This window comes from Dermacentor albipictus, chromosome 3 (genome assembly GCF_038994185.2).
Source record: "Dermacentor albipictus isolate Rhodes 1998 colony chromosome 3, USDA_Dalb.pri_finalv2, whole genome shotgun sequence".
Taxonomy (NCBI): domain Eukaryota; kingdom Metazoa; phylum Arthropoda; class Arachnida; order Ixodida; family Ixodidae; genus Dermacentor; species Dermacentor albipictus.
Window position 1 is genome coordinate 121,859,492 of NC_091823.1, and position 22,868 is coordinate 121,882,359.

Here is a 22,868-nt window from a genome sequence, read left to right on the forward strand (position 1 = left end):
CTGTCTATACCAAAATCTGTTTTTAAAGCGTAAGCACTCGCGCTAGGGTGTGCGGTTATGTAGAACACAACCAGTTCCGCCGTCCGGTCGCTAAATTTTGAGGAAAGGCGAGACGGTCTGCTTTCATAGTGCGCAGGCTTTAATCGTTCTTCATTTGTTCATTTCTTCGTTCGCTTTTCATCTGACGAGTCAGGAAGCACAAATGCAAAGTGCTTTAGGAGAAACCATGCAAGGCCAGTTCAGAATGTTCAATTCCGAGGGGGATTTATTTGCGCACTCGTGAGCCCGTTTGAGGCCAAGCCGCAGTCGAGACAAGCCGAACTTTCCATATTCAGGCGTCCTCGTGGTGTCGCAGCGCCTTTAAAAAAAATTGCGTGGGCGGTTGTTGCCACATGTCCTTCTAGTTGGAGAGAGAGAGAGAGAGGCAGACTTTGTTTTCGGGGGAGTCATAGAGGTCAGCGTCAGCTGGTGGGCTCTAGTCCGCTACTCTGCATTGGGGGAGAGGGAATTCATGGCGCAAAAGCGCAGGAATGAACCTCTGCGTCTAAAAGAATGGACGCAGCGAGGCTGAGGGTAACTGTGCCTATTTTTCCCCATCTTTTAGCACACTCTATTGCTATGATTAAAACTAGTCGCAGTAGCAATAGTACCAACTACAATACTACTACTACTACTACTACTACTACTACTACTACTACTACTACTACTACTACTACTACTACAACTACTACTGCTACTTCAGTAAAGAGCTTTATACTAACGCTACGCGTCCACTCCCGTACCTTGCAATAATTCAAGCAAAACTCTTGTCGTCCGCCCGCCAGTTGTAGTGCAGTCTGGATAGTAAGTAGTGCAAGAAATGCTATTAAACGCTGACCACTTGGCATCAGAGGCATCGTAAGCGCAGAACGAAACAAAACAAAGCAGGGATTTCGCGACGCGCGTGCTTGCGAAGAAGACGAAAGGGGAAGGGCCCGCGGTACAGGCGCGTGAGATTGCACGGGTCGAGGAAGAAGAAGAAGCAGAAGAAGAGTACCCGCGGCTGCAGGCCATCATGACGCCGCCTCCCAGGCAGCAGTGGAAGAGCCCGAACGAATTCCTGTTCGGCTCCGTCAGCATGTGCGTCGGCCTGTCCAACTTGCTCAGGTTCCCGTACGTCGTGTACCACAACGGAGGCCGTAAGTACACACTGCACGGCGACTTGGATAAAGGAGGCGGGCGCGCCATACACGTCGCCGAACGAGACCGCCGACGCTGGCAACCTGTCGTTTTCTAACCGGGTTTCAAGGCATGCATACTGTAGTGGTGTAGTCCTCGGCATGGGCTGCGCGAACGGCTCAGTAGAACATGGGAAGGGTGTCGCAGCGTTCGACGACACGAAGCAAGAGAAGCACAGAAGCGAAGCACCTACTTCGAACTCCCGTTAATTTCTCTTGTGCGGAACCAGGTGGCGCCATCGGCGCCTTGACCATACCGTCTGGGGTGTCGCAATCCACCCGTTAAGCCTAAAGTGAACGTTCTCTGTACATCGTATAATACACCACCCATATACGAGGCTAGAATCTTTCTTTCTATCTTCTGATGCATTTGGAATTTATCGGAGAGCGTTTCATTTCATGCAACAGGAGTTGATTTTACACGAGCAGTAAGTCAGAATTGGCATTTTGTCGCGGCCTTAGTGTACTAATCATCGGAGTCATTCTTGAACTTCAATTAATGTTTGTTACCGCGCGTCTCCTGCGTTCATGAGAGAAGCGTTCTTTTTATGCGTGTGCCTCGGGTACGGTATAAGCTATACATATACAGTAAAAGCTCGTTAATTCGAACCGCAAGGGGACGCCGCTTCAGTTCGAATTAACGAAAGTTCGAACTAATTAACGAAAGTGAAGGAGAGCAACAGTACACTGCGATTTGGAAGCAGTAGGGCATGTCAGAAATTTGGCGTGTCAGAAAGTGATGGCGTGTGCCGCGGGCACACGCCATCTTCAAGTCGAAGCTCTGGGTCCGACTGTGCCACACCACCGATGTCCACCGAAACGAACGTTAGCCGAGGCTTAACGCTATCACAATGATTCGCGACGGCCGATACGTCCTAAGCTGAAAACAGAGGTGCACAACCGATGAAGACTGCCGAGACAAAGACGCTGAACGTGTGAAGGTGGCGAACCCTTATAAAAATGAACGTTAACATTCTTTAGAACTCCTACCAACTTTCTATTTACTTTATTGACAGTCTATTAACATTTACATTCTAGTAACATTTGTTCATACAGAGTCAAAAGACTTCCTTCTTACTTTTGTATAAAGATTATTTTCAATACACCGTTAACAGACTTTCTGATTACTTTTCTATAAAGAATATTTTCAATACACTGTTAACAGACTTTCTTCTTACTTTTGTATAAAGAATGTTTTAAATACACCGTTAAAAGACTTCCTTCTCACTTTTCAATAAAGAATATTTTCAATACACTGTTAACAGACTTTCTTCTTACTTTTGTATAAAGAATGTTTTAAATACACCGTTAAAATACTTCCTTCTTACTTTTGTATAAAGAATATTTTCAATACACTGTTAACAGACTTTCCTCTTACTTTTGTATGAAGAATGTTTGAAATAAACCGTTAATAGACTTCCTTCTTACTTTTGTATAAAGAATGTATTTAATACACCGTAAAAGACTTCCTTCTTACTTTTGCACATAGAATATTTTAAGGTCCCCATCAACATGTATTTTTCTAACTTTTATCTCTATAACCACTTCAGTACTGCGTCAGAAGGCTTGTTACTTTTGTGTAAAGAATGTTGTACTATACATCATCGAACTATATTTTTTTGTTTGAAGGACATGTATCCTCAGTACGTCCACAGCTCGTACTGTTTGCCAAAAAATATTTAGAATGGGAAGTAACCTGAGAGTTCTTGAGAAATTTTTCTAGCACACATTAATGCCGATATATGACATACTCAGGAGTCAAGCTCTTTGTTTTAAATCATAGTCCCAATCCAAGTCGATAGCCAATTGTTGACGGAGTGCTCCTAAAATGTTTAAAGAAATGTGTTCGTAAATTGTTAGAACTAATCTTTTAGAGGATCTACTGCACTACGTGAGCGTGCGGTGACGTCAGCACACTCCGAGAAAATTTGCTTGCGCTACACCACCTGACCGGTGTGATAGCGGACTACTGTGCAGGCCGCGCATCAGTTGCAGAGCTTTATCCCGACCTTGGGGCTGGTTAATTGAAGGCCGATTTACGCTTGAGCCATGACGCGTGCGGTCGTGCAGAAAACTGTACATTTAGCCCACTAGTTCACAAATTTTGGCATACACTGGGCTCGCACATGCAGTGTAAACCGAAATGTGTGTACCAGTTTGCGAAATGTCCAAATTTTCACCCGACCATATGCGTGCGGGCAGGCGGGTGGTGTGGTGTAAGGCTCGAGCGTAAATTTGCCCTTACCACGCACTGCTATTGCAATGCCACCAATTAGCTTTGCAACGAGATAATTAGGTCAGTGTATTCTGCGATATGAATAGTACGCCCTTAGCTGGAACGTGTCAGCATAGTAGCGTCACAATACTTGCTAAAAAGAAGAAAAAGAGCCGAAACTCAGGGTAACACGGCACTGGAACGTTGCCGCTCAAATGTCCAAAAGGCTGCAGAATACAACTATTGCTGAGTGAGAGCGGGTATTGACCTGAGAAGCTCACAGGTCGAATAGAAAAAAAGCTGAACTCTGTGCAAGCAACACTTTTCTGTGAAAAAATAATTAAATTACCCTTACAGTATAAAAAATGTAGCTTTCTACGCGTTCCTATTCGCACGCTTTCGTCCCTGCCTCCTACCGACGGCTTCTGCATATTAAAGGAAATAGGTGGTGGTGGTGAAAACGTTTATTTCCTCTGAAAAGAGGGAGTTACATGGAGGGTGCTCTGGAGTCAGGCTTAGTGCCTTTCCCCTCACAAACACTAGGTGGAGTCCCTAGTACGGGACCCCAGTGGCTTCCGCTGCCGCCATAGCTCGTTCGACCATCGCCTTTTGGGCTTTCAGGTCGCAACAGGCGAGTAGGGTCGCCTCCCAGTCCTCCCGGGTGGGGTTTGGGTGTGGAGTAAAACCAGGGTTGGAGGGGCACGCCCACACCATGTGGTAGAGGTCCGAGGATCTCTCCCCACAGTGCGGGCACTCCCCGGAGAAGGCAGGGTCAAAGTGCTTTAGCGAGGCCGGGCACATCATGGTGTTCGTGACAAGGCGGAGGAACAGGCGTTCCTCCGCTCTCGTTAATCCTTTACACGGGTAGGGGTACAGTTTATGTCTATCTTTGTATAATTGTGTTATTTCCTTGTAAGTGTAGGTCGGCGTGGCTTCCGCTGCTTCTTCAGAGGTGGCGGGGGACGAGGTTGCCCGGTTAGAGAGCGCGCGGGCGGCTGCATCTGCTGCCTCGTTTCCTCCTAGCCCCGAGTGGGCCGGAGCCCAGACTATGAAGCGGTGGGATGGATCTCCTACGTACGAGCTATTTTGCAGAAGGAAATAGGACTTTGCATCAAAGTGAAGGCAAAGTAACTATGTCAGCTGATGTGCTTTATGGCGATGGTAGCTTGCTGTGTGTGAAAACAGATCGAAAAGAAATAATTATGCACTCCTAACATTCAGTGATCTTGCTTCACAACACGGCGACAAAATTTTGAGCTCCGACAAGGGGTCATCATGACATCCGTAATAATGGCATTCCGTATACCAACAGCCAGGATATCAAAGGCCATGCTTTTGACGTGCTTCGGGCGTCTGAAAACTGCTAACGTCATAGCCGCGACGCTTCGGACATGTATTTGACTATAAAAATAGTACTACAATGTGCTTCACCGCTGGGCGCCAGGGAGCAATGTTTTGTCTTTGAAAGCAGCAAGCGCTAAAGGATGCTCTTGCGCAAAATAGGATAACCACATAATTTACCCAGTATGATTTTATTTTTCTATGTTTATTACATTTCGAGAAAAAAGTCGGTTTTCAGAACAATAATTGTCTCGAAGGATAAAACTATACAGCCCCTAAATGCCCAACAATATTGAGCCGGCTGCCTTCTCAGTTTTTTTTTTTTTCCAACCTCGGCCATGGGGTACATTCCTGCCTCTACGTGCAGTTCCCAGAAAGGGGTGCGTACACAAAGGCCGGCCTCACCAAGAGGCGAGGAATGTCTAGGTGTGAGTCAACCATCGCAAAGTAGTGGGGAAGGGGGGGGGGGGGGCATGTTTCGGCTTAAAGAGGGGCTTTAGTTCCGCGGCGGTCAAGGCGAAGCAGGTGGATGGAAAGAATGTAGCATGCCTCTCCCGCGCATGCGCACAAATTTGACAGTTGGCCGAGTCGAGGCAAAGAGGGTGACTATCGCAATCGCCATCAGTTCTTTTGCGACGCCGGCATGGTACGGTCGAGTTATGTAGGTGTTTCGTGGCGTATTGTAGCAGCAATCTAGCTGTTTTTGCTGCTTTTTATTCTTATGATGTGTTGTGGCTAATTCATCAATGCAAGCCAACCAGCAAGGTGTTTGCGAAGCCCACGGTGCTTTCTTCGTTCCGTGATGTGAGCGTTTCTGGAACTTCTCTGCCAGCTGCGATGCAGTGTCGTGTGAAGTGATTCAATATTGGCACTGTCCGTGTTTTAAACTGCACAAGTAGCGAATAGCTGTTCCTCAAGACTGCTATGCGCCGAAGTTTTCTCTATCTCCAAACTATAATAAAAGGTATGTTCTTTTCTATCATTTTTCATAAACATTTTATTTTGATGTTATTTTATTTCTTCCTACGCCGCATTCTGGCAGGTTATTATAGCGCGAACTGTAACGACGTGAAATGTTTTAAGAATGATTGTCTTACATTTGTCACCTGCCCCGCGTCATGTGGTTCGCTTGAAGTTGCTATAAACAAGAAGCGTACAAATACTTCGTTTTCACAGTGTTCGCATTGACTTAATGTGTGTTAAATATTGTCTGATCATGAAATCATTCTTTGCGCTTTCGTACTCTGGCAGCACAGGATGAGAGATAGTAAAATATTGAGCGTATAGTTTCATGGTTCACAATCACATATGTTTCAGCGAAACGGTTCACAATGACGTAGGTTGCACTGGTTAGACAAGTGCAAATGTGAAAGAAAATCATTCGCGCTTGTTAACCATTGCAACCAATGTCATTGTGAACCGGTATATTTTGACACTGATATTTTGTTTCGAGTAAAAATAAACCATTACGTCAAATTACAGAAGCGTTCCATATAATAAGGCGTGCTTAAAAATGCGTCACTCAGCCATTGGTTGCTATCACTGACAAAGCATTTGTATTCTTGAATACTGCTTGAAGCTCTGTAATCTGTTTACATAAAAATGGATGACACGTTTTGCACATGCTCGGTGCAGCTAGCTGGCGCTGTTACGTTCAGTCTTTCCAAAAATAACCAGCTGTGAGTAAGCGCTCGCGTGTCCACCGTCTCTGCGTCCGTGTCTATTGTGCGCGCTACAAGTTTCACCATGACTAAACCATTTAATTAACTTTTTGAGTGAGTAACTCATTTATGCAGATAATTGGTAGAGAAAACATTCTGGACACTTTCCTAATTTTAATAACATGTAGTAAATACAACGCAGCAAATGATATGCATTGCAAAATGTTCCCACTCCTTGCCAACTCCTCTGCAAGTAAACAGGGATGACGGTTACAATTTTAGGATTCATCTGAACCTTGTTAAAAAGCTGTTCTGTGTATGTGATATGCTAACCTGAACATGATGTTAACACTGACCATCTTGTTTCTGTGCAGGGTTGGTTCATTCTGCAAACATTCTGGACATCAGCTCTGAATGTGAAGAATACATTATAATCGATGCTTCCTAGAGATTATGCGACAGCTGCCATGCCGTAATCAACTAAGTCATCATTAATTTATTATTTTTCTTGATTTCTCTACTACTTCTTTCACAATTCTGTGTGAATATTTTTTGTGTGAATAAACTTCTTTCAGTGCAAACTTGCATTTGTTTTCCATGTACATGCACCTTCTGGGTTTCATACTGCCTTTTACCAACATGTTCACGCATACTGACACATTTTTACACTATACTACTAGGTCGTATGTGGGACAAATATTACTAGGGGGATAGTAAGACGTCAGTAGCAAGTACATAAGCACATGGAAGTAAAATATTGCCAGAGTGTTACTAAAAAGCCAAAAGACTTGAGTTGGTTGGCGGTTAGTAGAATGTTTACAGACCATCTATGAACATGCTTCAATTGAAGTACGGTAGCCAATTCTTGATAGGGTCCAATTCTTGATAGAATCCAGTTCTTGATAAGATGTTACTAGGGTGTATAAAGACATGTTAATAGGTGATTGGTAGGAAGTTGGCAGAACGTTTACAAACATTGTTCAATTGGAAGAATGTTAATACGGCGTATAAAGAAAGCTTGCTAATAGGGGATCGGTAGGAAGTCAACAGAAAATATATGAACATTTTTCTTTTGAAAGAATGTTAATATGGTGTATAAAGAAAGTTTGTTAATAGGGGTTTGGTAGGAAGTTAACAGAAAATATATTAACATTTTTCTTTTGAAAGAATGTTAATATGGTGTATAAAGAAAGTTTGTTAATAGGGGATTGGTAGGAATTTAACAGAAAATATATGAACATTTCTCTTTTGAAACAATGTTACTAGGGTGTATAAAGACAAATGTTCATAGGAAATTGGAAGGAAGTTTAAAGACATCCTATGAACATGTTTCTATTGGGAGTTGATGGCCAATTGTTTCTAGGATGTTACTAGAGGGTTGGTAGGATTGTATAAAGACATTTGGTAGAATTTCAATTGACTGTTGGTAGGTTCTAGTAACAAAAGTCTATAGACTGTCTTAAAAATATTGCTAGAAATTTTTATAAGGGAAGGCCCTGATTCTTTGGTTCTTGATTGCAAGCGCAGCTGCGACGTACTTGATTCGCTGTGTTTTTGCGCTTGCCGTGCCATCTCCGCACAACATTAGCAGCTGTACAAGATTTGCAAAGCCTCCGAGATTCGCAACGGGCAATAAGTCTTGGAGGTTACGTAGAACGGTGAGGCGGCAGCCGCCAGTGCCTTCTGGCTGACCCCGCGTCGGTTAGATTTTTTTTTCCGATTTTGCCTTCTCTCGCCGTTCTCTCCGTTTCGGAGGCAATACAGCCTTGTATGTAGGCAGTAGGCGCTTTTCTCTGGCCGTGTGCCAGGTAAGCGTAGTTCGAATTATCCGTGAGGGAACCGTCTCGCGTTCGAATTAACGGACTTTTTTATACATAGACTTCTGTGGAGCTTGGCCGGACCAAATCGTACAGTTCGAATTATCCATAAATTCGAATTATTGAAGTTCGAATTAACGAGCTTTCACTGTACATGCTCTTTAGGTAGGGATACTTCTCGGCTTGCTTGCGAGACGTGATCGGCCAGATAAAGAGCGACAGCGCGCGTTCATCGGTCTTGTGACGGAAGCGACTACCTATCGGCGGTACGACGCAACTTCAAGAGAGAAAAGGTTTGTGATTGTATTGCGCTTAGTGTTACACTGACGGCACTAATGGACGAAAATAATACGCGGAGGTACGTGGCGCAATACGCCCGCGCTTCTTCCTTCGTTCATTAGTGCCGTCAGGGTAACACTAAGCGCACTACAATCGTGAACGTCCACCAAGTAGCCCCGTTCATTGCGTTACTAAACATAACAGGTACTATCTCCCGTTGGTGCAGCAACAGACGCTTCGCGGGAAATACGAAATGATTGAGTGACGCGCGAAAGTAGGTCACCGTGGTGAGGGAAGAGCATAGGAGAGAGGGCATTGCCTCAAGGAGCAGATACGGTGACGCGACGCCGCGTCAGACGCTGATGTCTGGTTGCTTGTGTCATCCGCGCGTTCCTTGTCCATGCAAGCTCTCACCTGGGGCCGTATTCTGAAACACTTTCGGCGATACTATCGCTTTGACGACGCCTCCACCATCGGCGCGCACTGATTGGCTGTTTTAGCAAAATCGGATGAGTTGATTGGCTGGTCGAGCACTGCGTCATCCGATTTCGCTCAACCAGCCAATCAGCGCGCGCCTGACGGCGATGCTATCATTGCTGGGGACGTACTTCAAACTTTTCCTGTTACCTAAATAAGGCGGTAACCGCAAAAATAAAGTTATCAGCGCGTAATCTTCGTTTTCACTCGTCTATTATGGTGGAACGGTGAAAGTCTAATTCTTTATTGAACTGAAATAAAACGCTTGATTAGCTGCAACTATTTACTGTCAAGTTTCACTTCAGTTGGCAGTGAAGTTTCATGAGTAAAACGGATTCAGCAGTGAAAGGAACTGTGCCGCAGACTTTTGAAAAGTGAAATGCTCAGGCTCCATACACGCTGTCCATGTTTGTTGCACACCTCATTGTTTTCGCTGATGAAAAGGCTCTTCAAGAACAGCAGACGCTCCGGGAGTATCAAGTACGACACCATTTTGAAAAAAGCCGCTTGACGACGACTTTGTTTGCTTCTGTGATTGGCTGGCGGAGTAACACAACCCCGCGTGGTCCGTGTGCCTTGGTTGCCAACTGCGGTTTTTTAAAGTTTTACTGTACTATAGTAATCTTTATTTTACGATTCCTTCCTGCGTGAATCCATTTGACGTAGTTCCTTGTTCGACAAGTAAAGGAGAGGCGTATCTCAAAGGTGTACCTGCGAGATACACCTTATTTCATTTCTCTTTTGCGGGTTTACGCGTCTTTGTGTCGAATGCTTGGCGTTATTCACATTTGTACTAGTAAAGCTGTACGCCCTCCTCATTTGCATAGAAAAGTTACCTGGGCTGCCCCCCCCCCCCCCCGAACAGAAATACTGCGTACGTGCCTGTCAGTGACAAACTACGTTTCCTCTTTTTTTTTTCGGCTTACTGTTTCTCATTTTTTTCTGCATAGTTTCACTTAAACATTCTGTTAATAGCGTGTTCCGTCATTTCGCACTTCCGAGTCCTACCTACAATTTTCAGGGATACGGACATGTCAAATGCGGTGATGCGGTTGTAGACAACGGGTCGTACAAGTATGTACAAAATCGCGCTACACAAAACAAGAGAAGTGACAAGGCACCCGGCACCAAGCGATATATCGAACCGTCAACTCTACCAGTATATATGACTATGCTTTGAGTGGCATGATTGGACCGTAGAGCAGCTGTACCTTCTCCAAACATTAAGGCCAATTGGCTCACGCGTATGATACCTGTCTGCCCATGCACTTACGTGGGTGGTGAAGCTGCGCACATATCTTAATCTAGGATACCAAGTAAACTAGCCAAACTGAACTCGCACAATGTAAGATTATCGCTTTACACTATAGAGACCAATTCTATTCGAAAATAAAGAAAAAGAAACATCTTGTGTTTCATTATCAACAGAAATAAAAAGAATATTTTTAAGTCAAGGTATCTGGGTAGTTCCCCTTCAAAATTTTGCAGAAAGAAAAATTGTTTTCTGTCTTTTTTTCTCTTTTCTTCACTTGAATTTTACGTGCAAACAACGACTGTGATCATTTTCTTCCTCCGTCACTATTTTCCTGTCTTTTTTTTTTCTGCGCACTAAGTGGCCATAAATCTTCCGTGGTCGCCACATAAGCTCCTAACAATAAGTGTTCTTCTTGAGTTCTCGTTTTTTTTTTTTTTGAGCAGCATTCGGAATCAAAGAGATAAAAGAACGGACTGCCGAGGCCTTCACCCGCCCGCTTCCACCGTATATGCCCAGACGTTCAGACTACCCCCAACTGCCTGTGCTGTGGCATTCACCCGGCTACGCTTCCGCATATGCTGCGGGAGTGCCCAGCACAGTACACACACATTGACACCACGACCCTCTCGTCGAGGTTGCATGAGGCTCTGCGGAGCTCCCGCGCTCGGCGACCGAATCTGGCCGACCCAGCACGCCCGTGAGGCGGCGGCGAGGCAAGCCCTCGACGTCCCCTCATGGGAGGCTTAGGCCTGGCCACCATAAAGTGCTGGTTCTACAATAAATGTCCCCCCCTCAAGGCCTTCACGTACGCCACGCGCTGTATCCTGCCACGTTTCAAGTGTCGCGTACTAATTGTGTTGCTGACACTGCCAAATGTAGGAACTTGTAAGCAAGGATTCCAGGGAACGAGATTTGAAACGCAACGGCGTTGCACGGGCGCTTTTTCTTTTTTCCTCTCTCTTTCTCGGAAGCAAGTCATTAATGCACTTGTTTTTCACGCGTGTACAGAGAAATAAACGAACAAGGGGTAGCGAAAACGAACGTGAACATGTTTATTTAACAGCCTATAACTATAAATTGGTTCGCCGCACCGTGTGCTTGCGTTTCCCAGATGTTTCTATATGTGACTCAGTGGCTACATGGCGATTCGCTGCCGATCGCGCGGTCGCGGGATCGATACCGCATTCCGAAAGGGGGCGGAACGCGAAAAAATGCTAGTGTGTACCATGTTTTATTTTAGGTGCACGTTAAAAGATAATCATGCCGGGTCAAAAATATTCCGGTAAGCCGTCACCACGACGTCCTTCATCGCGTCCAGATTCGGGAAGTTAAAACTCCACAATTTAATTTCCGTTTTCATCAACAGTTTAATTAGCTATATTTGACTTAAGCGGGCGTCGGTGAGTGCTACCAGCAGTGACACACAGCTGTTTGTACCCCACCTAACAGAAGGAAACCGTTCGCGCGGGTGGAAACGACCCGCAGCTGTTATTAATTGCGGTCCTGCGGCTGCGTATACCATTTCCGTTTATCGCGCCCGCACAGTGAGGCCCCTCTAGAGGCTTGAACGTCTGGCGAATTAGGTGACGCCAAGATTGATTCGCTAGTGAATTACGAGCGGTCAAATACATGCGTCCTTCGTGCACGTGAAGAACGTGACGCACTTGCCGCGATCGTTTCCTTGCATGCAGTGGTCTTCATCATGGTGTACGTGCTGCTGATGGTCGTCGTCGCGTTTCCCATGGTGCACCTCGAAGTCTTCCTGGGCCAATTCAGCAGCCTCGCTGTACCGAGTGCCTTCGGCGGATTCCCCATGGCCAAAGGTGGGCTTACGTATATACACGCCCTGGATTACGCGCCAACCACCACGGGTACTGCGTCACGTTCGCTTCGCTGTTTGGGCTACAGCCCTCACAAAAAAAATTTTATAGAAAGTCTATAGACAGTCTGTAGACATTGTATCAACAAAAGACTAAATCTATAGAAAGGCAAGGTCGTCTATAAAAAGTCTATGCACTTTCTATAGACAGTCTAAACTAATTTTTGTAAGGAAGGTGACTTCGAGTTGGCTTACACTTGCATACGAGACGGCGCCGAGACGAGCGGAGCCATATAACCACAACTGTACAGGACATCGCTTCTGCCGCAGCAGAGTTTACAAGTATGGAGGGAATGGTACTAATTAAAGGTTCGAGAAAGCTTTTCGGGAAATCAGCAAACGCTTACTTTAGGCAGGACGGAAGGAGGACAATCCATGCACATTGCTGAATTGTCCTGCCAAAATAGGTGTATTTTCATTTGCCATAAAGTACGAGCCTACTAGCTCAGCTGATAACTATTGCCAGGAAAGCGTCACGTCGGTCGTACAACCACAGGTGAGAAGCACTTTTCATATATGGTTGCCACCTCACTTGTTTCCTACCGGCCCAGCCAGTTCTTTTCTTTCTTCTCGTAGTTCCGGCTGCCGGTTCCACTCCCATACACCGGCACGTCATCTGCCGGTTTTCCAGTTTTGCCTAAATTGGAGCTTGATCATTATAATTGCCCCCCCCCCCCTCACAAGCTCGTTCGTTCCTAATTCCTTAAACGTTTCGCCTTCGTATTGAGAGACTGTAAATTCGTCCTCGCGCTTCCTTCCTTTTTTTATTCTTCCTTCTTCTAACCTTTCGGCGCCGTCACTTCCTTCTCTATATATAACACCTCGGTAATCTCCCACTGTTGGCGTTTATGCAGCGTCAGTTGGCACGACCAGTCTGGCCACATGAGCGAAACGAACGCACGCTTTTCGTTATCCTGCCCTCACACAAGCCGGGACCGTGTGATCGACGGGTGTGCATTACGATAAATTACAACCATGCAGTGTTAGTGTATTCGGCGTCATCTTGTTTGCACTTTTTTTTCTCTCGCCAAAGGTGACAACACTATATTCGACGAGGTCGAAGAGCGCTGACGCCTTGGTTTGTAATTTGACTTCTGTCCGTGGCCTTGTATATGCGGCGCGCGCGTCGACTAGCAGAAGCGACGGAAGCGATTGCATTGGTTCTGCTGCAAACCAGAGCGTTGGCAGGTTCCTCGTGTTGATTGTTTTGAGGCAGGACAGACAGGCAGGCAGTTTAAACGGACAGGACAGGCATCCGGTGGGCAGGCAGGCTGGCACCTTGTCGTAACAGTAATTTCGTGTGATCTATGCGCGTCCTTCTTACCGTGGCAAATCTATATCCCTTCACAAAACCTTCAGCCTCCCTTTGATTATATCTACCTTTGTCGTAATACGCTTACCTTGGCTGCTGTTAAATCCCGAGGCTTTTTGTATGTGCATGGCTGCCTCGTCTGTTTGGGGCTGCAACGACTTCTGCTGCTGATGATGATGATGCAATCTGAAATGCCCTCATAAAGGGGACGGTGACCACGAGGCACCTAGCCTGTATGGTCGATGCAGATTTTACTAAATGTATGGCAGTCTGCCATTGGGCCTGTCTCGCCTTATTTCTTTTTCTTTCTTCATTAGAACCTCTATCCATATATTCGTAGTAACAACCCCGGTTCTGTCAGTTGCTTTCCCTTTTTATTCCACCAATACTCTAAACGGGGGGGGGGGGGGGGGGGAGGGGGGGTCTCTTGCTTGTGTCGACTGCTGACCAGTTAGTGCTTCCATCCGCTTTGAATCCAAGCTCTTCTGTGAGCTGGACGTTGCCTTCGGTATACCTGCCTGGTGAATAGCTTGGCATTCCATTGCGATGTGCTAGTCGTCTCCAGACTTTCACTCTAGAAGACACATTCCTCATCCTGTTGGAATACTTGCTCCGGTAGGTTTTTTTTTTTTTCTTTGCCTTTCTTTTTGGTCTCAGGCAGCAAGCTCAGGCCGCGAAGAGCAGCAATGCATTGCCCTTTCTGATATCGTACAAATCTTCGCTCCCCATTTCTTTCTTTCCGTATTAGTAAATCTCCACGGACATTTTCTTTTCCTCACAGGGAAATAAACCGCAGCGCCACATAGCGCATGACTGTGGAATTAACATCCGTCAAGTACTTGCTAGTATAATTTTTCGTCTCAGATAAAACTTTGCACTGACTCGCCCCTCTACGTGCCCGTTGTTTCGCTCGTTGCTGTTTTTTTCTTCTTCTTTTTTCTGTTCATGACCCAGCTATACGGGTTATATAGCCTGTCAGTCAGCCCTTCCTTGCCTCACTGTTCCGCTGGCTCCAGGTATCGGCTGGACCATGCTTTACGTCAACCTGGCCTCGTGCTTGAACTACATAGCGAGCATCGCCCACGGCGCTTTCTACCTTTTCCATTCTTTCTCGTCAACGCTTCCGTGGACCACCTGCAAGAACAACTGGAGCGACGCCAACTGCTATGAAAAGGACTACAGGAACGTGAGTAGTGCTTTGGTTGCTCGATTGCTTCTGTGGAACGCCGCAGCTGCCGCTGATCTCACGTTGAACGAGGATGTGAGCATCCTGAAAATTTTCTGCCTCACTCGGTGCCGAAAAGCGCGTGAGAGGCTGAAAGTAAGGTAACTCCAACCGTAAATACAGGGGTTAAAAAACAACTCTTTAGTGAGAGCCTCTGGGCCTAGAAATCAAGCGTACTCGAGAACAGAGTCGTTTCTTGTAAAACCGACGTGGCTCGAAGAAAAAAAAAAACACAGCTACTCTACGTGCACCAGTCCTAGTAAGACTCGTAATACAAGTCAAGGGCAGATAGATATCGAGGGTTCCATTAGCGTCTTTGGAAGCCTGGTGCTGTTACAAAGTGCACCCAAAGTTCGGCGTGGCTTGGAGATCGGAAGTTCACTTATCCCGTCACTTATGTGACGCCTGCGAGGAGTGATTTTCACCAGGCTCGGAGTGCATGCGCGCTTGTATACTGCCGCTGCCATGCTTTGTGACATCTGTAGGCAAGTGGCGATGTTTCCATCCCTAATGAATGTCGTAAATTATTAGAATAGTATTTTTCTTTTCATGAGTCGTTAACACCGCCGACTGCGGACAGAGAATCAATACTGAGGCGCACATCATTTGCTTGCATGTCACACGCCGTTAACAAAACACACTGCAGAAGGGGTCACTCAAGTCTGCTTTTTTTTTTTCAGGATAAAAAAAAACACGCAAAGCAATTTGAAGCGAGCTGCACACACACACACACGCACGCACACACACACACACACACACATATATATATATATATATATATATATATATATATATATATATATATATATATATATATATATATATATATATATATATATATATATATATATAACAGAAATGAGGCCAAGCCAGATTCACTCAAAATCAAAATCAATAGAAATCATGTGCAGCAGCGCTAATGCTCGGACTCACAGTAAATAAAAAAGATAGATAGATAGATAGATAGATAGATAGATAGATAGATAGATAGATAGATAGATAGATAGATAGATAGATAGATAGATAGATAGATAGATAGATAGATAGATGGGGGGGGGGGCGTAGTTTCGCCGGAAAGGCGAAGCAGTGTTAGTGACAGCGAAGTACACGACAATTACACGAAGGAAAATTCTTACCGTGTAAATCCGTGTACGGGCCGCACGGCCAACTTGACAGCCAATATTAAAAAAAATCCAATCGAGAAGCAATAGTATAATCGCGTTCGGTGCGCTGGTTTCGATCACGCTCAACAAGGAATTTTTTTGCGCGCAGCGTACTTTCGCGCGTCGCTACTAGATGGCGAGAGGAGGCGATCGCGAAGGTTTACTGCGGATTTCACACACGTAGCTGGATAAATTAGGTCAAATGACCCAGTCCCACGTAAGGCTCGTCAAAATCATGACGTGAAAGTGCGGCCCTTACACGAGTCTATGAGTTAGTTATACCTGCGGCCATATTCATTGTAGTAAACATTCACTTACTAATTAAAATAACAAGCATAGTGTAATGCACGGACTAAGTAAACTGAGCAAACTGTCACAACGCTGACACTGTGAAGAACGCCGGCAGCGGGGGCGAAAAAAATTAGAATTATGGGGTTTCGTGTGTCGAACCACGATCTGACGATGCACGCCGCAGTGGGGGACTCCGGAAATTTTGACCAGCTGGGGTTATTTATTGTGCACTTAATTTAAGTACACGACCGTTTTCGCCCCATCGAAATGCGGCTGCCGTGGCCGGGATTCGATCCCGCGACCTCGCCCAGCACCACAGCCCCTAAGTAAGCAACCATGGCGGGTTGCGGGGGCGAATGGCCCGTACAACCGCGATATTCACCGTGACTCGGCAGATTAGATTCATCATCATCATCTGCCTATTTTTTATGTTTACTACAGGACGGCCTCTTTCAGCGACCTCCAATTACCACTCTCTCTGAACTTAGACTATACGCGATCTGCAACACTGTGGTCGCGGAAGAATAGCCCGGAAAGGAAGACGCATGAAGTTAGCAGACATCTCTGCTCGCCCTAATCATTGCACCCACCAACGTTTACTAGCAACTAGATACAGCCCGCGGGCCACCTAAACGTCAGCCGCGCGCAGTAATTCGTAGCTATACGGCAGGGATAGAGGAAAAGACGCGCAGTCTCCTTCCCAAGCGCGCGTTTGATCACGTGACCTCCAACTAACCCGAATATTGAGCGCTTGGGAAGATAATTCCCATCAAACCTGCCTCCTTTTCGGCCCACTGTTACGTGCTTTCTCTGGCACCCACGATGTATGGGTCGCTCAATAACATGGCTTTTGGACTTTATACGGAACATCACGTCGACGGCGACAAACAAAACGAGAAATAGAAAACCTGCGTCGAGCTCGCTTCTGCTGCGCGCACGGACGTCGCAATGTGCACCGGCTAGAAACGCGGCCCGAGCACCAACGACAAGGCCAACAGTGTGCACGTCGCTTATATCGGTATTTCGCCAGAACCCGTCCGACGCTGAGAAGGAAGCGTATTTTGCACCGTATAAGCGCCAGCGGAAACACAACACTATAGGCGCGCGGAGAGACAGCTCACGCGAAGGGACCAGCATCGCGGACTGCAAACTTAACTGAACCCGGCGCAGATTATTATCTCCAAAATAAAGCGCGCCACCCGCGTATGTAGTGCTCCTTAGGCGCAGGGACAGCCAAGCGCAGTCGCTGCAGACTAGGACAAAACGTGCGCCTGACTGACTGATTCGACATAACTGACTGATTCGGAAAATTGGTCGCTCTCGTTCTAATGGAGGTGTGCGCCTTCATGAACTTTGCGTGGCGATAAGTCTTGATAGAAGCTGGGAGCTATCTCATATAGCGCTGACCCGTTCTGTACCAGGGCGCCAGTTTTACAGAACTAGTGTGCTCCTTATACAGTAAGGCATACATGAGGTATTCAGTTGGCAAAAGTTAGCAGGTGCTAATATGAGGCGAGGAGGCAGTGAGGGAAGCTTCAGGTAACTGAGGCGAGCTTCATGCAAACCACCTCGCTGATTAACAACTCGAAAAGTTATAGAAATCAACGAAAACGGCGGACATAACAGCGCAAGCAGGGTGAGGCCTTTTGGTTACGCAACGGCGTAACTTATAAAACTTCCTAGTCAATGCTGCGCATTTTCCTTAATAATTTGGATTCTTCATATGCTTTCTCAGCTGCTCAAAAACGCAATCCACGCTCTTTCTACTTGCACTCGTGTCTTTTCGCGCTTTTGAGGTATCGCTGTACGTGTCTCATTATTTATTCACTTATTTGTTAATGTGGTTGTTTATTTGTGCGCTTGATCATTTATTAGCCTGTGATCCCTTATTCCCCCGCCGGGAAATAAGTTCAACCAATGGCATAAGACACGCTTTGGTAAGTAATCATATAAACTACTGTCTTTATAAAGTCATGAGCACGTTGCTTTATGCTAGTAATTCTTATCAGAAGTTGTGTTCAGAAATTGTATTATTGTGTACTTTTTTTATATGTGATGTCTTATCTTCTCAAATGACCTTTCCTCAGGAAAAGATTTCTTGATTGTATCCATGAGTATTACAACTTTCAGAAGGCGTTAGATGACTTTTATCGTTGATATGTATTTGTGCCACCCAATACGCACCAAACACATGTATGTCCATAACGTGATTAAGTGATCGAGTCCGCTTGTCGTACGGCTTAACCGAGAGACGCCAGTCTCTTGGTGGTGCGAGGGCCTGAGCCCCTCGCACCTTGGACTGTCTCCTACTATTAAGGTCTTGTAACTACTCACATAAGGCCGTCACTTCAGTGAATTGTTCCAGGTCATATGTAGTTTCTGCAACTGCAGCTGTTATTAAAGGGTATATATGTATATATTGGTCGGGCCCTAGCAGCCCCCTCCTCCGGAAAAATGAAAACTTTCCGCCGATGGTACAACTGATAGTAAGATAAATCTGTTACTGAAAAGTTAGAAAATAAAGGCGTATGATTTTTTTTTTGGCACCACTCTTAACATGAAGTCATCCGTGGACGGAGGGAAGCAGGGATTATATGGGTTAGGGCAACGCATTTGGATGACGTCATTAAAGCCTCGCCTTGTCGATAAAGGTCAAGACGGCGTCCAGACGTGGCGTGGGGCAGCTTTCGGTGTGCCTGCAGCCTTCGTGAAGTATGATAGCCATTGTGCGTGTGCGTGATAGCATTGTGCGCTTGTTCCAAACACGGGATTAGTTCTGTCGGGGACACGAAAAAAAATTCTTTTCACGACAAGATGTCGCCACTAAAGGTACTAAGTTTTTGCCGCATTTCTACCCTCTTCGTCGTTTTATTTTCCAACTCGGTTTTTCCTTCCGTCTTCGCGTTCCTTCTTCCTCTATCTACGAGCGTGGCTCTCGTCACTTGGCATAAACTTAACACGGGACACACCCTTCGCACGCCCGTCGTCAAGCTTTGTTTTCTTCGTGTAACTCAGGGTGGCAGTAGCCTTCGAATTAAGTAGGGCTCTCGCTGTTCTGGCGTCGTGTTTTGAACGCGCAGGTGCCTTGCTTCCGCGTCAACGCCACCTTGGCGCGCAAGTACTCCTCGCACAACTACACCGACAAGGACGCCCTGATGATCCACTCGGGCTCGCCTGGCGGGGGCACCGTGATGGTTCCCGGCGCCGAGTACGAGGCCATACACAGCACCTGCGTCAACGGCACGCAGACCTCCACCGAGCAGTTCCTGCTGTGAGTATATAGACGGGCTGGGCAGTGTGATTTTTATTTCTTTTACAGTGAAGCCGTATGTGGCCAGCCGATTCGTCCGTCTGTCGCCTGTACACCGAAAACTCCTCCGGCGCAACCACATGCGCATGCGCGTAAAAATGAAAGAAACAGAAAGACAGGTGCGCTATTGGCTGCGCCAGTAGTCGTTGCCCTCCGTGACAGCTGAGCGCGCGCGCTGCAGTTTCTCTCCAGCTCCGAAATGGGTATACGCCACGCGGCATACGTACTCCTGAGGAGCAGGCAGCCGTCGATCAAGAATGCCGCGAGCAGAAGCGAGAACGAGCTCGTCTACGCCGCGCCGATGCTGCAGCCCGGGCACCAGAACAGGCTCGTGCAGCCGAGCGCGAGAAGCAACTGCGTACCGAGGATCCGGCAGCCTACCAAGCCGTCGTTCAATGAACCGTCGCGATAAACCCACTGATAAACGCCGGGCAGCTGGTTAACCATGCGTACGGAGTCCTTGGGCGGTGATTTTTCTACATGCCCACACTAATTTATGTGAGTGTGGACGACGCTGACTATCTGGTGACGAAGACTTCCTTGCGCTGTGCCAACGTGTTCATACGACAGAGCCTTCGCGTTTCTTTGTAGAATGTAACCTTTATTACGTGGCACGTCGCTGTTGCCACGAAGCGAAGCGCTTGTGATCGTAATCACATCAAACGCGAAACCAAAACATGTACTATATACGTCACCTTTGTGATTTGACTCGGCAATGTACAATTTGGCATGCAGGCAAATATATTTCGTTTGCGAAAATGAAATCAGGTCGCGGCGTGCTAGAAAAGTGTCTTTTTTTTTTCTTTCGAACGCGTGTTATATGTGGAGTATGCTACGATAGGTTTATCCTGTCGGGATCATTTGCAATATATTTTTTTACCGAGCCATTGGTTCTCTGTGAAAAGAAGTATTTTTACTCACGCAATAACACTTCGGAACTATTTACTGGATAACAATGTTATGCGTTCCGACCGCGCAAATTTGTGACAAGCTGAACCACTATACCATCGAAATTTAAAATTTGTTCGGTATTTTATTTATGCTTAATTGTGCAGTAATTTTTTTTTGTTATGCGTTTTCGAGCTTTTTGTTTTTGTCACATGTTTGAACTGGGGCGGGGGGGGGGGGGGGCGGATACTGTTATTATAAAGCTTGTGAAGGAGTGATAAGCGCGGCATTTTGCGCCGAAGTGATAAATCTTCCCAATCTGCATGCATTTTAGCGCTCAGCAAAATGTAAAACAAAAGCCAAATATTAACGTTTCGCCACCTTTGCAGAGAAATGTTTGTTTTTCTTTTTTTCTTTTTTTTCACTACTTGGGAATCAGGGGCCGAATTCACAAAGCTTTTCGTTCGTAAGTGCTGCTTTTCATTGGCCGATTGCCTGCGCTAATAATATGTCCTACATCACGACTGGCCGGCACGAGTGCTTTAAGCGGAAGAACGTCTCGTGAATACGGACCTGCAGATTCCCGAATGGCCTGGATAGATTTGGGCTCATCTTTCCACAGAGTTCTTTGGAGCTCGATTATAGCTATGGACACCCCGTTAGTAGTCGCTGCCACGTACATCGTTTGCATTGCATCGTTTCCAGGAAGAAAGTGTTGCGCCTCAGCTCCGGCATCGAAGAGATCGGCGACTTGCACCAGGACATGCTGCTGCTGATCAGCCTGTGCTGGCTTGCGGAGTTTCTCAGCATCATCAAAGGCATTCGAAGCTACGTAAAGGTGCGCCTTTGGCGATACGTAATGATGAGTAACATTTTATTTATTTATTTGTCTATTTTGTAATGGGTGCACTGAACAGTTCCGAAGGTAACGTCTCTTCGTAACCAAGGAGGCAGGTGACGCAGAGCAGGAACAGCTGGTTGCCCGAACGGCTCACACTCGTGCCAAGCACTGGCGATCCGGCTGGCCCACTGGTTGCACAGCAGGCATGGCAGAGACGATATGGCTGGCCTTGTTCTTGTGCTCTTCTTCTTCATTACCTTACGGGTCGGGGCAAATGTCGTCTTGTGATACGACGTGTCCCAGAATCATGAGCTTGCGCGTGGCGAACTGGCACTTTTTCAGGTTCACTTGCAGGCCTGCGTTGGTCAAGGACGTCAATACTTGCCTAAGGCGAAGAAGATGCGTGCTGAAATCAGGGGCGAACACAACGATGTCGTCGAGGTAGCACAAACACGTGCTCCATTTTAGGCCGCGCAAGATATTGTCCATCATTCGTTCAAAGTTAGCAGGCGCATTGCATAGGCCAAATGGCATAACATTAAATTCGTATAAACCATCCGGCGTAATGAATGCAGTTTTAGGGCGATCAACTGCTGACATCGGGACCTGCCAGTAGCCCGAGCGTAAATCCAATGAAGAGAAGAATTGAGCGCCTTGCAAGCTGTCCAGAGCGTCGTCAATGCGTGGTAGAGGGTAGACGTCTTTTCGCGTTATCTTATTAAGACCGCGATAATCTACGCAGAACCGAATAGAACCATCTTTTTTTGTGACGAGAACCACCGATGATGCCCACGGGCTATTGGAAGGTCGAATGACGCCGCGCTGAAGCATGTCGTCGACGTGCTCTCTGATCACCTGACGTTCCTTGGCGGATACGCGGTACGGGCGCTGCACCAGTGGCGCGTTGGAGCCAGTGTCGATGTGGTCGCTGACGGTTGACGTGTGACCCAGAGTAGGCTGAGCGACATCAAAAGAAGAACGGAACTGGGCAAGCAGGTGAAGAAGCTGGGAGCGCTGCTCGGAAGTAAGGTCATCGGCAATGAAAGGTGTGAATAAGTCAGGTGATGGCGGAGCAGAAGTGGAAAGTGCACAGAAGTCAGTGAGCTCTGTGTACGAAGCATCTGGCACGTCGGTTATAAACAGGTCATCAAGAGGCTGAACATGGCCAAGTGCTTCACCGCAAAGAGCCGTCAGGGCTGTGGGAAGCGGATTGCAGACAACGATGGCGCTGAGACCGGCTGAAATGTCAAGCGTGGCGAAAGGGAGGGGAACATCTTTGCGGGTTATGAAGAATTCCGAAGGAGTGAAGAGGGCAGTGCCTTCAGAGACAGCGCCACAGAAGACGGGAACAACGGCAGACGAGTACGGCGGTATGGCGATGTCTTCCCGAAGGACTAGCTTAGCGGAAAGAGAAGTGGCGCCGACGAGGGGCACGTCACAGAGGCGATAATTCGACTTCAGCACGTGCACAATTGGTGACGGCGTTATTTCGCGAAATAAAGTCCCACCCAAGTATCACGTCGTGAGAGCAGGACTGCAGAACCGCAAACTCCACAATATAGAGAACGCCCTGAATAACAACTCTAGCTGTGCATGCTGCTGAAGGCTGCACTGGCTCGGCGCTTTCTGTGCGAAGAGAAAACCCAAAAAGTGGCGTCGTAACTTTTCGTAAGGCGCGAGAGAGGCGTTCGTTTAGG

At 46.7% G+C, this 22,868-nt stretch overlaps 1 protein-coding gene across 1 annotated transcript in view; it reads left to right on the plus strand.

The window, feature by feature from the left end:
* The first annotated feature begins 984 nt into the window (after positions 1–984).
* Positions 985–22,868, plus strand: part of LOC139057905 (sodium-dependent noradrenaline transporter-like) — a 65,400-nt gene continuing 43,516 nt past the window's right edge. Inside the window, exons 1-5 of the mRNA XM_070536689.1 lie at positions 985–1,178; positions 11,954–12,085; positions 14,470–14,639; positions 19,213–19,403; positions 21,036–21,168. Of these exons, the coding sequence (XP_070392790.1) occupies positions 1,055–1,178; positions 11,954–12,085; positions 14,470–14,639; positions 19,213–19,403; positions 21,036–21,168 (750 nt within the window). The 5' untranslated portion in view covers positions 985–1,054. The remainder of the gene's footprint in view (positions 1,179–11,953; positions 12,086–14,469; positions 14,640–19,212; positions 19,404–21,035; positions 21,169–22,868) is intronic.